This window comes from Emys orbicularis, chromosome 9 (assembly GCF_028017835.1).
Source record: "Emys orbicularis isolate rEmyOrb1 chromosome 9, rEmyOrb1.hap1, whole genome shotgun sequence".
Classification (NCBI taxonomy): Eukaryota; Metazoa; Chordata; order Testudines; family Emydidae; genus Emys; species Emys orbicularis.
In genome coordinates, this window is record NC_088691.1 from 85,134,912 (window position 1) to 85,148,717 (window position 13,806).

General features: G+C 38.3%; 1 protein-coding gene across 1 annotated transcript in view; it reads right to left on the reverse strand.

Moving 5' to 3' along the window:
* The window catches only part of IFT80 (intraflagellar transport 80), a 165,796-nt gene that overhangs the window by 13,547 nt on the left and 138,443 nt on the right, over positions 1 to 13,806 (reverse strand). Inside the window, exons 11-15 of the mRNA XM_065410998.1 lie at positions 12,878 to 12,952; positions 11,939 to 12,102; positions 3,823 to 3,887; positions 2,711 to 2,846; positions 1,612 to 1,759 (exon numbers count right to left, since the gene is read on the reverse strand). Coding sequence (XP_065267070.1) covers positions 1,612 to 1,759; positions 2,711 to 2,846; positions 3,823 to 3,887; positions 11,939 to 12,102; positions 12,878 to 12,952 — 588 coding nt within the window. The remainder of the gene's footprint in view (positions 1 to 1,611; positions 1,760 to 2,710; positions 2,847 to 3,822; positions 3,888 to 11,938; positions 12,103 to 12,877; positions 12,953 to 13,806) is intronic.

Here is a 13,806-nt window from a genome sequence, read left to right on the forward strand (position 1 = left end):
TTCAAAATCCAGCCTGTAAAGGGTTCCATAATCCCTCCAGCACAGGAAAGAAATACAACCAGAGCTCAGAGAGGACTAGAATCAAGAAATCTGGAGGCTGAGTGAAAGCAAGAGCAACATGCCAGAGACAACAGCCTGGTAGCTGACTGAGGAGAGAAGGCTAGGAAGCAAGCATCCTGGGATCTGTACAGGAAGGCTAAGACCTGGGCAGAGCCATACTCTCTTGAAAGGGACCAGCAATACCTGCAGGAGGTCACAAAGCCACAGTCTAAAATCAGGACAACAGTGTGCAGGGGTCCCAGCAAGACTCTTATCTCATTACACTTATATTAGGCTGAATTAGAAACTGTTGGTTTATTCTTCATGTAATTGTCAAATAAAGGAACCACAGTTACCTAATGTATGTGAGTGTTTGACAGGAACCCACTTAGTGCTTGAGTTTCTATAGGCTAGTGGTTGGAGCACCTACTGTGCTTGCTCTTGAGCTCATTGTACCAAACATCTAAAGGGGACTGGTGTATCACACTATTTGCAGTGATATCCTGCAGGGAAGGTGGTTACAATATTTTCAGTTGTTATCTAGAATGAACTTGGATCAAAATATTGGAAGTAATTTAAAAAAAACAAATATTTTAACCTAATTGAATTATTTATTAAAAGGGAAGGAACATTAATAAATGGTAAGAGCATAGCACCTGGAGTCAAGAGACTTGGGTTTTATTTCTGACTTTGCCACTGATACATTATGACTTTGGGCAAATCACTTAATGCCACGGTGTCTCAATTCTCCCATTTGTAAAATGAAAATATGTGCTACTTTTCTCTTCAGATGGGAGAATTATTAGGGAGTTGTAAGGCTAAATATATCATTGTTTATAAAACGTTTTGAGAAGCTTGAATAGAAGTTTCTAAAGAAGTGCAAAGGATTACTTATTAGAACCCACCAATACAAAGCAATTTTTGATGAATAAGGCACAAAGCTGGAAAATTTTAAATACTTCTTACAGGAGGTCAGGGAAAATCTGAGGCAGACTAGATGCTCCAGAACCCTTCATATGCCCTGTTTTATTAAGTGATATATGACATTTAGGGCCTTGTTTACCATGCTGATGCTCAAGTTTAGCACTGTTATGGAGAACCATGAATGTTAAAAGAACTATACGTAAAGACAGGTTTTTGGAAAAGAGTATTTGGTTACTGATTTGTGATCTAAGGGCCTGATCCTGCAAACACGGATTATTGTGAGTAGTCCAAAAGAAGGCAATGGGATTCCCACAGTAATTAGCACTATGACCCCAATGCGCATAGGCACTTTAAAGCACATGCTTAAGTCCATCCCTTTTCAGGTGCTTATGTGTTCTGCCTCAAACAGTTATCATTTATTCATTTTTAAAAAGCTTTATAGTGCACACCTTGAATGGCTAACACCTTTGGTTAAACCTTTCCTAATCCAGAAATAGTCATGTGGCAGGAATTCTGAAGGTAGCAACTGTCATCTATTTCAAGTGGCTAAATTAACACCCTTCTTTGTAAAGAATTATTTGAGTGAAAAATTCAACACAGTATTTAAAAAAATCCAGCAATATTATTCTGAGTAAAAATATACATTACCTTGCATCTTTTTCATACAGTGTTTTTGGCAGGAGATCTTTATCTACATAAACTGTATTGGGATAGTACCAGACTGTAAAACGTGTATCTTGGAGTCCACAAAGTATGTTGGATGTGTCATTCCAAGCCAAAGTGTGTGCCATTGTTCCTTAATTTAAAGATAAACAAATATTACGTATTTGCACATGCACAATAAACACAAAAAATGTAAACATTCTTGGAATTTTGCTATCCTTACAGGTCATCAACAACTACTTTAAAAAAGCAGGTTTTATTTTTATTCCTGCATGAGTTGCAATTTATTCTTAAAAACTTTAATTATAGTAAGTAATTTTCCCTATTCTGTCTTTTTCTGACAGTTATATTCCCATTTCTAACATATATGGAGCCAAAATAGCTCAGTTTTGTTTATTGCCTTAACTGTCAACTGTTGTTAACCGAAACATTCACAAGTCTGGGAGCAGTATCTATTCTTTAACTGTTTCTGAACAAACTACAGAGGCAGTTCATACACTATTTTGGAGGGCAAGGTTCAAAATGAATATGAGTGACCAGAATACAGGTTGGGCGGTTACTGGATGACCACATCACTTTCTCCAGAACTTCACTTTTTATTTAATAATATTATGTTTCTAGTGCTGGAGGTTGTGAAGAAAACCTTCTGAATCAAGTGCTTTCAGAATCTGCAGGCAGACAGCATATATACACAACAGCTCTAAGGGACATGTGGGCTTCTCTCATAATTCTCTTTGCGCTCTTCACTCTGAAATGTAGTGATGACAGTTTAAATGTCAAAAACTTACCTATTTAACTTCTGAGCATAATAAAAAAATACGCAAGTAATGTGTTTATTCAGTGCGGCTGGATACCACAGAAGTTAGAAATGGAAATGACATCAGTTCATTTTATTCATCCCAAGTAGCCACAGCAGGATTGTACCCTACAACATACTCCCCAGTGTTCTTTCAACATATTCCCCAGTGTTCTTTCAAGTGAAGTTTTAAATTAATCAAATAATAGAGCTTCCAACACTCCTGTTGTAGATAAAATATGTGTGCTGCCAGAATGCAGATTACTGTAATTTTGGCTTGGTTCTTACCAATTTTGATAATTTTCTGTTCTTTCCCAAATCTCTTCACAGAAGTAATGTAAAGATCTCTGTTTTTATCAATAAAAACAATTTTTCTTTCATTTGTAAGTCCCTTCTGATCAAGGGCAATTTCGGTGATCTCTGTCTAAAATACAAAGAGAAAACACTTGATTGTTTATGCCAGACAGATCCATATAGGAGGAATCGTGCTACATTAAAAGAAAGTGATGATCCACTAAAAAAAAATGTGACATACATTATTACTGTTCAACAACTGGAATTTTTAAAATTCCTGTTATGGTTGTCTTAGCCCCAGAACTATTTTATTTAAGTGTATAGCATTACAGAAGTTAATTTCCTACAAGATTAATATAATAATCCATTAAGAGCATAGTCTGTTACGTTGCAGGAGCACCAAGGCTTGATGAGTCTCTTGAAAGTCTGAAGGAAAAATAAATGTAAAGCAGCATAAAGGAAGAGAAGGAGCACCTGTGCCTCTTGCCCAAAAATGCTACAACTACAGAGCTGCATGATGTCTACTCCACTGCCTGCAAGGCCCTTCTTATACTGCCGGGAAGAAAGTGGTGAGACGAAACAAGGTTAAGTCTACAAGATAATGTCTTCTGTTCAACCACTCTTTAAGAGAAGACAAAGAGAAAGATTGTGCATGGAGACCAACAGCACCATTTCTTCTTTCCTCTCTTCTGACAGCAGAACAAAGAAATAGTGCAAAAGACTTCAATGTTGAGATAAGCAGATGCTAATCAAGTGGCTTTGGAGTGAGAATAGAGAGAATTCAAGTGGTCAGCTTCACTGCAACATATGACAGACTGTAGTTCTCCCTTAGCACTATTCCTCTGAAACTCTCCTGAAGCTCACTTTGATCTCTTGGAGGTGTGAGAAATATAACAATTATACAAAGCCAAGGTTTCCAATCTGTACTCTACAACTGTGTATATCAACACAGTATATACATCAGTCTAATTTGTGCTGTACTATAAAAGAATTAGATTTGTCAAAATATTTTCTATTAAGTATCATATTAACCCCCTAATAGTTACTTCTTTCTTCCTAGATATAAAGATGCAGTTTGAAAGGTGAAATTACAGTATGTACATTACCTTGTGGGTAAGAGGCTTCCCATCGCCTAATGGCTTCCCAGATAATGCTTCAAACAGGTAGATAACTTGAAAAATAAAAGCTGTAGTGTTAAATAATGAAATAGATCATATTTGTTAGATTTCAACATTTCTGTGGATCAGATATCTCCTTGACAGACTTTCCAAACTCTTCATTGATTTTCCAAGCTTTCTGTTGTATTATTTAATATAATATACAGGCTTATTACAGGGTAATTTACTGATTTGAACATCTAATTTTCATATTGACAAGTGAACTACAATCTTAAAAGTCGGTACACTTATTCATTATATGCTGCTGACTGCAGGAAAAATCTCAGTTTGAATACTGAAAATTTGACCCATCAAAATTCTTAAACATCAATCTTTCTTATCAGAGTGCTTATTTTAGCCACAATGTTGAAATATGGTACACTCATTCAGGGGAAAATTCCATTTGGACATTTCTGTGATAGTTCACCAGTCATTAATCTAACAATTATATTAACTAATTAACATTAGTCTAACAATTATATTAATTTCTAGATGATGCAGGTGAATGCAGAAATTAGTTTGGGATCATCATGTTCATCCAGCTGTTGACAAAATTTTAACAAGGGATCCTTCAAAAATCCTCTGCCTTAGAGATACATGCAACTTTGTGAAACATTCTCCTGTCTTCCCCCTCCCCTAAAATAAATAAATAAACAAATAAAATAAAATCCATCGCTACCACACATTCCTTCTACCCCTGCCAAAAATCCACCCATTTATGTTTTCCACGGTCTCTTTGAAAGAAAAAGGACTAGGGACTTTTTTTTTTTTTTTAAAGGAAGATGAAGAAAGCTGTGATTCTCTTTTATAGTGCCCAAGGGCCCATCCAAGCAACCACTCTGATGAAGGGACGTTACAGCTGCTTTGTGGCCTGGAAGCCTCCTACCTGCCATAACTTCGCACTATCATAAATGAGCATAAATTCTACATGATGTAGGCTTGGGTTTTATACTTTTGTATCATATCTGAATGTCTAAATACTTTGCTTGTGTATAACTTGTACTTCTGATTTGGCCAAATGGCTCATAAAGAGGGAGAATGGAAGAACAAGCTTACATATATTCTGACAGATGTGGTCTGGGCTACTCAAAGCTAGTGAGGAAAGTAATATCTCACTGTTATGAACATTTCTGTAAAATTGTACATGATTCAGCAAAAATTAAACACAGGAAGATTGTTAATAATGTCAGAGACACATCTCAGAGGTTTGATGACATCACATTCCACTTGAACTTTGCCCTTGTAAGTTGTATGTTACCATCTGAACCCTGTAACGTACGAATATTTTTATTCCAAAGGATGGCGCTGTTAATGTATTAATAATATGTTATTGTGGGTTTCTTTCAGGATACAGGATGTTGGTTTGAGGTCGTTGGTTTCACCGGTAGAGGAAAAAAGGTTGTGAGAACAGGTGTTCTCCTGAGGTCGTTGGTAGCACTTGCAGAGGAGAAAGAAAGGGTTGTGTACGAGTGTTATTTTCTGCAGATGGTTAAACATGCAAACAAAAGTGAGTTATTACTTACGAGGTGCTTTGCTCTCATTTCTGTGCATGGTTGTCTACATGACCTTAATTCTTGATCTTATTATACAAACCAATACTATTGCTATCATAATGACAGTAGAAAATGAAATGAAGAGGATTTTGTACAAACTACCACACACAGAATGAGGACATGAATATCCTGCCCAATCTGTAATGCTTACTGAGTGTTTTAGGAAAAGCCACATTAGTATCTGGAAAATCCCAACAACTCCTTACAAGCATTTGAAACCTATTTTTTTATCTTGAAAGGTTCTCTCTCCATTGAAAACATCCAGAAAGAGGATGACTATGTCCCCCTTTTCCATAATAGTCTACAGATTTAATGAAGATATTCCATTCTCCTGCAGAAACCATGTGGAGGAGTCAAAAGGGTCTGCATCTGTTTCTGAGAACAGTTTCTTCACCCTCCTCCAAGTCTGTTTGAGCAGTGCAGTGGGCCAGAACCCTGTTTCTGGGCCACTGACAAAGGGCTCCCAGAAAACAGAGAAGGATCTGACTGAGCAAGCTGTATCATGGGAAGCTACACATTTCACCTTCTGACAGGGGAGAGGAAAAGGGACCACCTCTACAGTGGGCTTAATAGGAAAGACCTAGTTGAGAAAAGCAACAATCTCTGGCAGGGCCGGCTCCAGCATTTCTGCCGCCCCAAGCAAAAAAAAAAAAAAAAAAAAAAGCCGCGATCAGCGGTGGCAGTTCGGCGGCAGGTCCTTCGCTCCTAGAGGGAGTGAGGGACCTGCCACCCCTGAATTGCCGCAGGTGCCGCCCCTCTCCCCTGGCCGCCCCAAGCACCTGCTTGTTAAGCTGGTGCCTGGAGCCGGCCCTGATCTCTGGGCACAGGGTTTCTATCTTTCCCTGTGCTGGCCTTCTGCAAGACTATTACACACCTCTAGTGGTGTTTTCCCCTAAAGAGAGCTTCCTTTTCTACTGCCCTTATTGCAACGCCGCATTGAGATAATCCTCTTTAGAGTTGGCTAATCCTGACTGACAGCTGCCACCAGAACAGGACCTACAGACCCCTCCTTTGATGAGGCACTGAAAGTGACTGATTAGCTCAAGCTCAGAACTGGCTGGTAAGACTTGCAGAGTGGGCCTGCAGCACTGGTCAGGAGAAAGATACACCCTTTTCTCCATAAAGATGGATAGAGTGAAAGAAGCAACAGAAGAGGAACTTGTGTGAGTGCCCTCAAAAGTGTGTGTGTGTGTGTGTGTGTGTATAGATAACATATGATATTTATGGATATATTATTTATACAAACCTTGTATTTAAAAATACTCATAGCACAAGCCATAATTTATCCCTGCTGTACCAAAGATTAGTACACCAATAAAATGAAGTTTCTTTATATGAACAATATAATAAAATGAAGAAAATGTTATCTCAGAAGTAAAATGTATCTTTCATCTACATATGTATAATTTATTGTTAGTCAATGCTTCTCTGAATAATTTATAGTGAAATGTGAGTTTTACTAATGAAAATCCATTTTAATTTTTACATTAAAATTTTTATAGGTCCTTAATATCCTGCCTCTAAAGGTTACTTTCTCCCAAAGCATACTTTCATAAAAGAAATAAAATAGGTAATAAAATTATATTGATATACTGTAAATAATGGTTTGCAATGGAATAATGTGTTTATTGCCCCACAAAAGATAAGGATCTACAACTGGGGGTTGAACTAAGCAATGAGAAGGAGCACAAATCCCCCTCACCTAAATGCAGAGAGAGAGAGTCCCCCTCCCACCCACTTTTCTCTGTCTTGGGGAAGTGCTGCTTTAAATGTTCATAGATACTTTAGTCTTCATGTAATTGAAGTTGCAGCTTTTATTCTGAGTAATTCACTGTGCATTCATTATTATGGAGTTTAACTCACTGCTGATCATTGTCAGGACCTTTTTTTGTCCTTTGCACTAGTACTTCATTCTGAGTTTCTTTCCTTAGAGCAAAGGAAAGTACATTTGCTGCTTATTTGCAAGATAAGTAAGTCTAAAGCTGAACTCGCTGTTGAAAACCAAGTTCATCATGTCTAGGAAATGGGACTACTTGTGCAGGTTAATGTAATGGCAGTTGAGATTGCTGGCAGGGAATTTTCTAACCATGCTAATTAAAAAGCAAGAGCACTTTCTTGACTGTCCATTTTGACAATTCAATGGCTTGTTTTAGAAAAGATGCTCTTGTGAAACTGTAGGTATAGTCGAGCACAACTTTGCTATGAAGTAATGACAAGAGACGACTGCAACTAGATAAATCACCTTTAAAGTATCAGAATACTTATATGCCCTATAAAGGAAACACCTGTTAAGTCCAAATGTCATAACTCTGTGAATATTCCAGTGAATACTACAAGCTATCAATGAAGCATTTGTCAGCAAGATCACAGAACAGAAAAAATAATAAAGACATGCAGACATCAAGTTTGTCAAGCTGAAGCATACAGTAAATGTAACGGGACTGATAGATTGTGATGAAAGAGATGGACCATGTTTGCAATGTCTATGAAATAGTCTATAAGAAGAAAGGTGATATGCTTCTCTAACCCAAACCCATCCTAATAACTGTCAGACTCTGAAATAAAAGAAGCTCAGATTTCACTTTTTTGGATAATAAGTGATAGCTGCTACAACTGTCTGATACATGTGAATGAGGTTGGAAGGACTACATTATTGAACAGAACCTTTAGCAACCAATGAGTCACATATGCAGTGCTGTCCCTTTAAATATGCCTGGAACGTCAGACTTTGCATTTTGATAGCCATACACTCATGCCACATCAACTTGTGGCTCCTTTTAAAATATTTAAATGTTATGCTGATGTGAAGACAGAAACAATGAGACATGTATGCTCTAGTATGGTTAACCATTGAAGCTGCAACTTTATTAAAACCCTTGACCAATGGGGACCATTCTCCCATCTTCCTGGCAAGGCTTTTCTAGCGTGGACTTCAGCTGGGCACCAACGGCCCTGGGTTATACAAACCTAAGGGGAGGTCTGAGGCAAGTCTGAGGACCATGCCTAAACAGCACATTGGGTTAGAGGGACTTCATGTCAGACACTTTAAAACCATCAACTGCACTGGAACCTGCCAAAGTCACAACAATGTAATTTAAAACTCCAAAATTGGATCACAGATAGAAGGTAAAAAACCCTCATAGTACTTTGTAAACTTTGCCATATGGGAAAAATCCCTTCTGGACCCCAAACAAAGTTTAGTGATCAGTCTAACCCCGAACATCATAAGAGGTCTAGCTCACTACATAAGTGTGGGTAAGTATGGGGTTGGACCAGAGTCAAACCAGTGACTCGCCAATGCAGCAAATGGAGCTCAAAATGTCTACTCAAAACAGTAAGAGCAAGTTGAAGCACCACCCACTCACTTCCCCCAGCTGGGAGGAGCCACTCATCCAGCCTCTTGTAGCTCCACTATGCAATGACAGTGGGAGTAGATAGGTCCAGGCTCCATCATTTGAATCCCATGTGGGATAGTCCCCTACCTTTAGAGGATGAAGGGGGGGGGGGGGGGGAAGAACGAGACACATGCTGGAGAGAGAGGGAACCAGGAGGAGTGTATGTAGCACTGCCCCAGCTGCTCCTGCTTGAGAATTTCCCTCTTTTTCCTATCCCACCTGCAAAAAAAAGAGAAGAGGGGTGCCCCCCTTTTGCCCCTCTGGACACATCAAAACTGCACCCCAGCTAGTGAGGTGAGCATTTTAGCGAGAGAGTATAATTAGGACTGCTCTTGCTCCAACAAAAATGAAGTGCTTTTACTTTCACAAGTGGCTACAGGGATACACTTGCAGCTTCCATGTTGGACTTGCCCTGAGGAGCTAGTTCGTACAGTGGCTATGAGAAGTTTAAAAACCTTTGTTTTCAAATAGAAATGCAGCTTTGAACATAGGCAATGCTCAAATTCATATTAATAGCAAAAGTCAGAGCTTTCAAACTTTTAAAAAGTGACTACTTGGACTTGTTTCTTAGAGAAGCAAATCCAAAATGGAGTCCAGAATTTTATTGCTCCCATTAGTCCTGTACAATTCTGAAATTGGTATCATAGGGCCAAGACAGTTCTGTAGTATATAACACTATTCATAGAACCTAATTATAAAAAGGGATGCCATCTATGAGATGTATTTACTGGAAAACATATAGAGGAGGAGGACAGTAAAAGCCATTTCCATATGATAGTTGTTCTGTGATCTATGTGATATGACTTGGTGTTAAGGCTGGCTCTTAGTGGGCAAGCATCTACAGAACAAAGCAAAGCAAACAAAAACATCTCCATGATTCTACTTTTATAGGAAGTATGCAGAGAGACAAAGGAAGGAATAGATTCAAAGACTGAACTATTCTGTCCCTCTTAGAAATGGTAATTCCAGATCAGAGGAGAGAACTATGAAAGAAATTATCTGGTATAATTAAAATATCTCAGCAGTCTGTGGTCCTAAATACAGTCCGTAGGCACTTTTAGTTCTAGATCTCCTTGGTAGAAGAAAGTAAGGATTGTTAAACTCTAGAAAATAAAAAAGTAGATTTTTTTTGCTACAAAACGCATTGAATACAACACATAGTTGCTGTCAATGACTCATGAATAACTATATAAAAAATAGTCTGCCCTCTGAATCAGTATTCTTGATTCCTTATCAAGCAGACTCAAAAAAATTCAATAGGTGAAGAGACAACTACACAGTCCCTTCTGTGGTTAAACGAAAGGGGGAAATCAGGAGGCAGATCTCCTCAAAATCTTTAACACAAAAGAGATGCCTGAACTTTATGTTTGCTCATTTGAAGAGAGAGAAAGATTTTGTGACAGTGTTAGAAATTAAAACACCACCTGTAAAAGATTGTAAACAATTATAAACAAATATTCCTCTGAAACACTACTGAGTCACAGCCCCATAAAAGCTACACATAAAACTAACAATGCTGAAAAATAGTTGACCAAAACAAAGTATATCTGAAGGCTACAATCCGTCACAATTAATGCACTGCTGGCTCCTGAGATCAGTAAGCAGATAGGGAAAACAGTAACCACATCGGTATTTCTATAGTGAACCATGTGTGAGAGTGAGAAATTATTGAAATTTTCACTGCAAATGACTCCTGGTTTTTCCATGGTGTGACACCCTGGTACCCCCTTATTCACCACTGTCATATAATTAGGATATGTTTTGCACAAAGTATGCCTTGTGAGGTATCATTCTAAAAGTGTTGATCTACTAGACATTAATATCTCATTGGATAGTATGTACTATCATCATATATGAAGTTATGAAGTTTGGCTATGTATGTGTTACTGAAACATGTTGTGAGGTTGAAAACACCCACAAGCAGCCTTTCAGGTACAATAGTAAAAAGGCCAAACAATGTTAATGGCTTATTGAGGAAATGCACACAAGCACAAGGATTACCCCAGGAACAGTGTACAATAGAAAATCTCTCAGAGATAGCACTATACTATGGGAACTGTTTGACTCAGGTTACAGAAAAAGAGCTTTCCTGCAAGTGGGAAGAAGATATAAAAAGGGGAAATGACATCATGATGGTACCTCACTCTCCCTACAATAACACATCTGGAAACACTTGAGGAACAAAGACTGAACTGGGGGAAGTGATGGTCCCAGGCTAAAGGGAGTTCTAGCCTGTGTATGAAAACCTGGGAAACCCAAGCTGCACAGCAAAGGCAGCTTTTGCCTTAAGAATCTGCCAGCCTGTTTATTACTCAGGGTGAGAATCTGCTAATTCACATCCTATCTATCTAGTATGTTAAGCTCAGTTTGCTGTTTATTTACTAGGTAATCTGCTTTGATCTATTTGCTATCACTTATAATCACTTAAAATCTAGCTTTTTGTAGTTAATAAACTTATTTCATTTTTTAATCCAAACCAATGTGTGTTTGACTAAGGTGTCTGGTGAAAATCTCAGCTTGGTTACCACAAGTGTGCATGGTCCTCTTCACATTGAGGGAGAGGTGGACCGGGTATTAAACCCATATACTGACCAGATTTGACCAGGCCAGGATGGTACTGCTCTGGGGTCCTAGGCTGGGAAGCTGGTGGTTAGAGAGCCCTGCATGTAACTGCAGCTGGGTGTATCCCTACCTGTGTGAATGCTGGTGAAAGTGCAAGTTTGGGGGGCTTTGCAGCTTGTCACAGCAGCACAGCATGAGAGGAAGTCCAGGCTGGTGGGTCAGAAGGCTCAGTAGTACCCCAGTTCCAGGTGGCACCCCAGGGGGAACCCGTCACACATGGCATTGCCTATAACTGGAGAGTGGAAGGTTGTGGAAGAAACATGCCTTTTCCCCATTACGAAAATACTGTCCTGTAGGCAACTACTGAAAAATTAGTAGTACTTCAAAAACAAAAATCAAAATTAATACGAAAAAGTGTTGTTTCAGGCCTAATTTTTAACTCATGAATGTGCTACGTATGAATGAAAGATATCAAATGCACATGTAATTATCAGCTTTTTAACACTTTGCAAGTAACTTGCTAGCCAAAGTGAAAACGTTATACTGTAAACATACCTTTTTCATCAGCTTTGTCTTTTATTGCAAGAGTATCATTACTCAAAGATACAGTTTGGGCATTTAATACATCTGTCCTCATTCCTGGAAATTTTGGAGATGAAATTAATCGTCCTTCATAGGAATATAAATAGATCCCTCCACCATCTATAAGAAGAAAATGCCTGCAAACAATATAGCTCATTTAACTAGTTGTAGGAGCACAATACCTCTGAAAATCAGATCCCAAGTGTTTAAAATTGGGCACTCAAAAATAATGTACACTTTTGAAAATTTGGGCTTAAGTTATCTGTCCAAGGCCATACAGCAAATTAGAGGCAAGACTAAAATTAGAACTCAGGAGTTCCTGATTCCCAGTCTTATTCTACAAAACAATGCTGGCTCTCGGCAGAGCTACACACAAAAAAAGGTCTTTTTGGTAAATGATTTTCAGTTGGTAACCACATAAACATTTAAAATGGAGGAAATACAGCCACTTCATGCATGTATAAATATTACATATAAGTACTATTAGTGAAAATGTAAAATTGCATTTTACTTTTATTCAGCACAGTTGATCATTTTATTAATAAGTAGAGGACCAGCTTGTAGTAATGATTATTTCTATATATGTTCCATTTAAACAAACAAATATAAAAGATCAAAAACAGATGTTAGTGTAACAGCTGAAGATTATTTACTTTCCATTGTAAATAAAAGATAAGTATAATGATACACTGCAAATGTAATGTATGAAGCAATTCAGTTCTGCAATCATATCATAGATACTATATAACAACATGACCTTTTAGTCACACAATGTGACTCCATCCACTACCTACCAATACTGTATATTTTATTTTGTTACTAGTATTTGAGAAACACCCACCCACTCACAGAGTTTTACAAATGTACATTTTAACAAAAAACTAGTCTTGTGCATTATAATAAACAAACTACCTTTCTGCTTGTAGAATTAAACTAACCGTTCCTTCTTTGAGGTCAAAGATAAGCGGTGTGTTCCAGTTCTTTGTACTAAAATAATATTAAGATTAGCATTAATTAACATTTCTAAAATTCACAAAGTAATGAAAATACATTTTTATCTTTGATTTTCAAAGGTCTGAATGATAGTTAGGTGTCCAATTCCTATTGAAAGTCATGGCAATTGGGTATCTAACCACCATTTCCGCCTTTGAAAATCTCATCACATGAGTTTAGCCAGCGGATCATGCAGCTGCACATCTTCCCTCCTGCTTCCTAAACACTTTATGCACTGGGGTACACAGAGCCCTTGTAGTATTGTGCTCCATGGCTTGTAAGTCGCACACAACCTCACTCTATTCTGCCCTCATACACATTGTAGAACCACATCAGTTTAGTTTGTTCAGTCTTCCGCAGCTTTTACACTGGCCACAGGATTTACTCCTATATGAATTTATGCCTGCACTGGTGGTTCAACAATAATCATATTATTGAGCAGGGAAACAACATTTAGGTATTAGCTTTAGATTCCAGCACCTATGACTGGTGAACTATGTTACAGACATGACATGATTGAGTTCTATATCATCTCTTATAAATAAGGCTGCAAGTTTGGGCTGTCTACACTACAAAATTAAGTCGACTTTATCTAATTCGACCTCGAGCCCCCGAATTAATGAAGTCGATTGTGCGTGACCACACCATGCTCACTGTCTCGATGGAGTGTGTCCTCACTAGGCGCACCTGCATCAATGCACAAAGCAGTGCATTGTGGGTAGCTATCCCAAAGTGCAACTTGCCGCAGTGTGTTTTGGGAAGTTTGTGCAATGCCTCACAGGCCCAAAATATAGTCTCAGGGGAGAATGGGAACATTGTGTTGGCATCCCATGATGCACTGTGCTCCC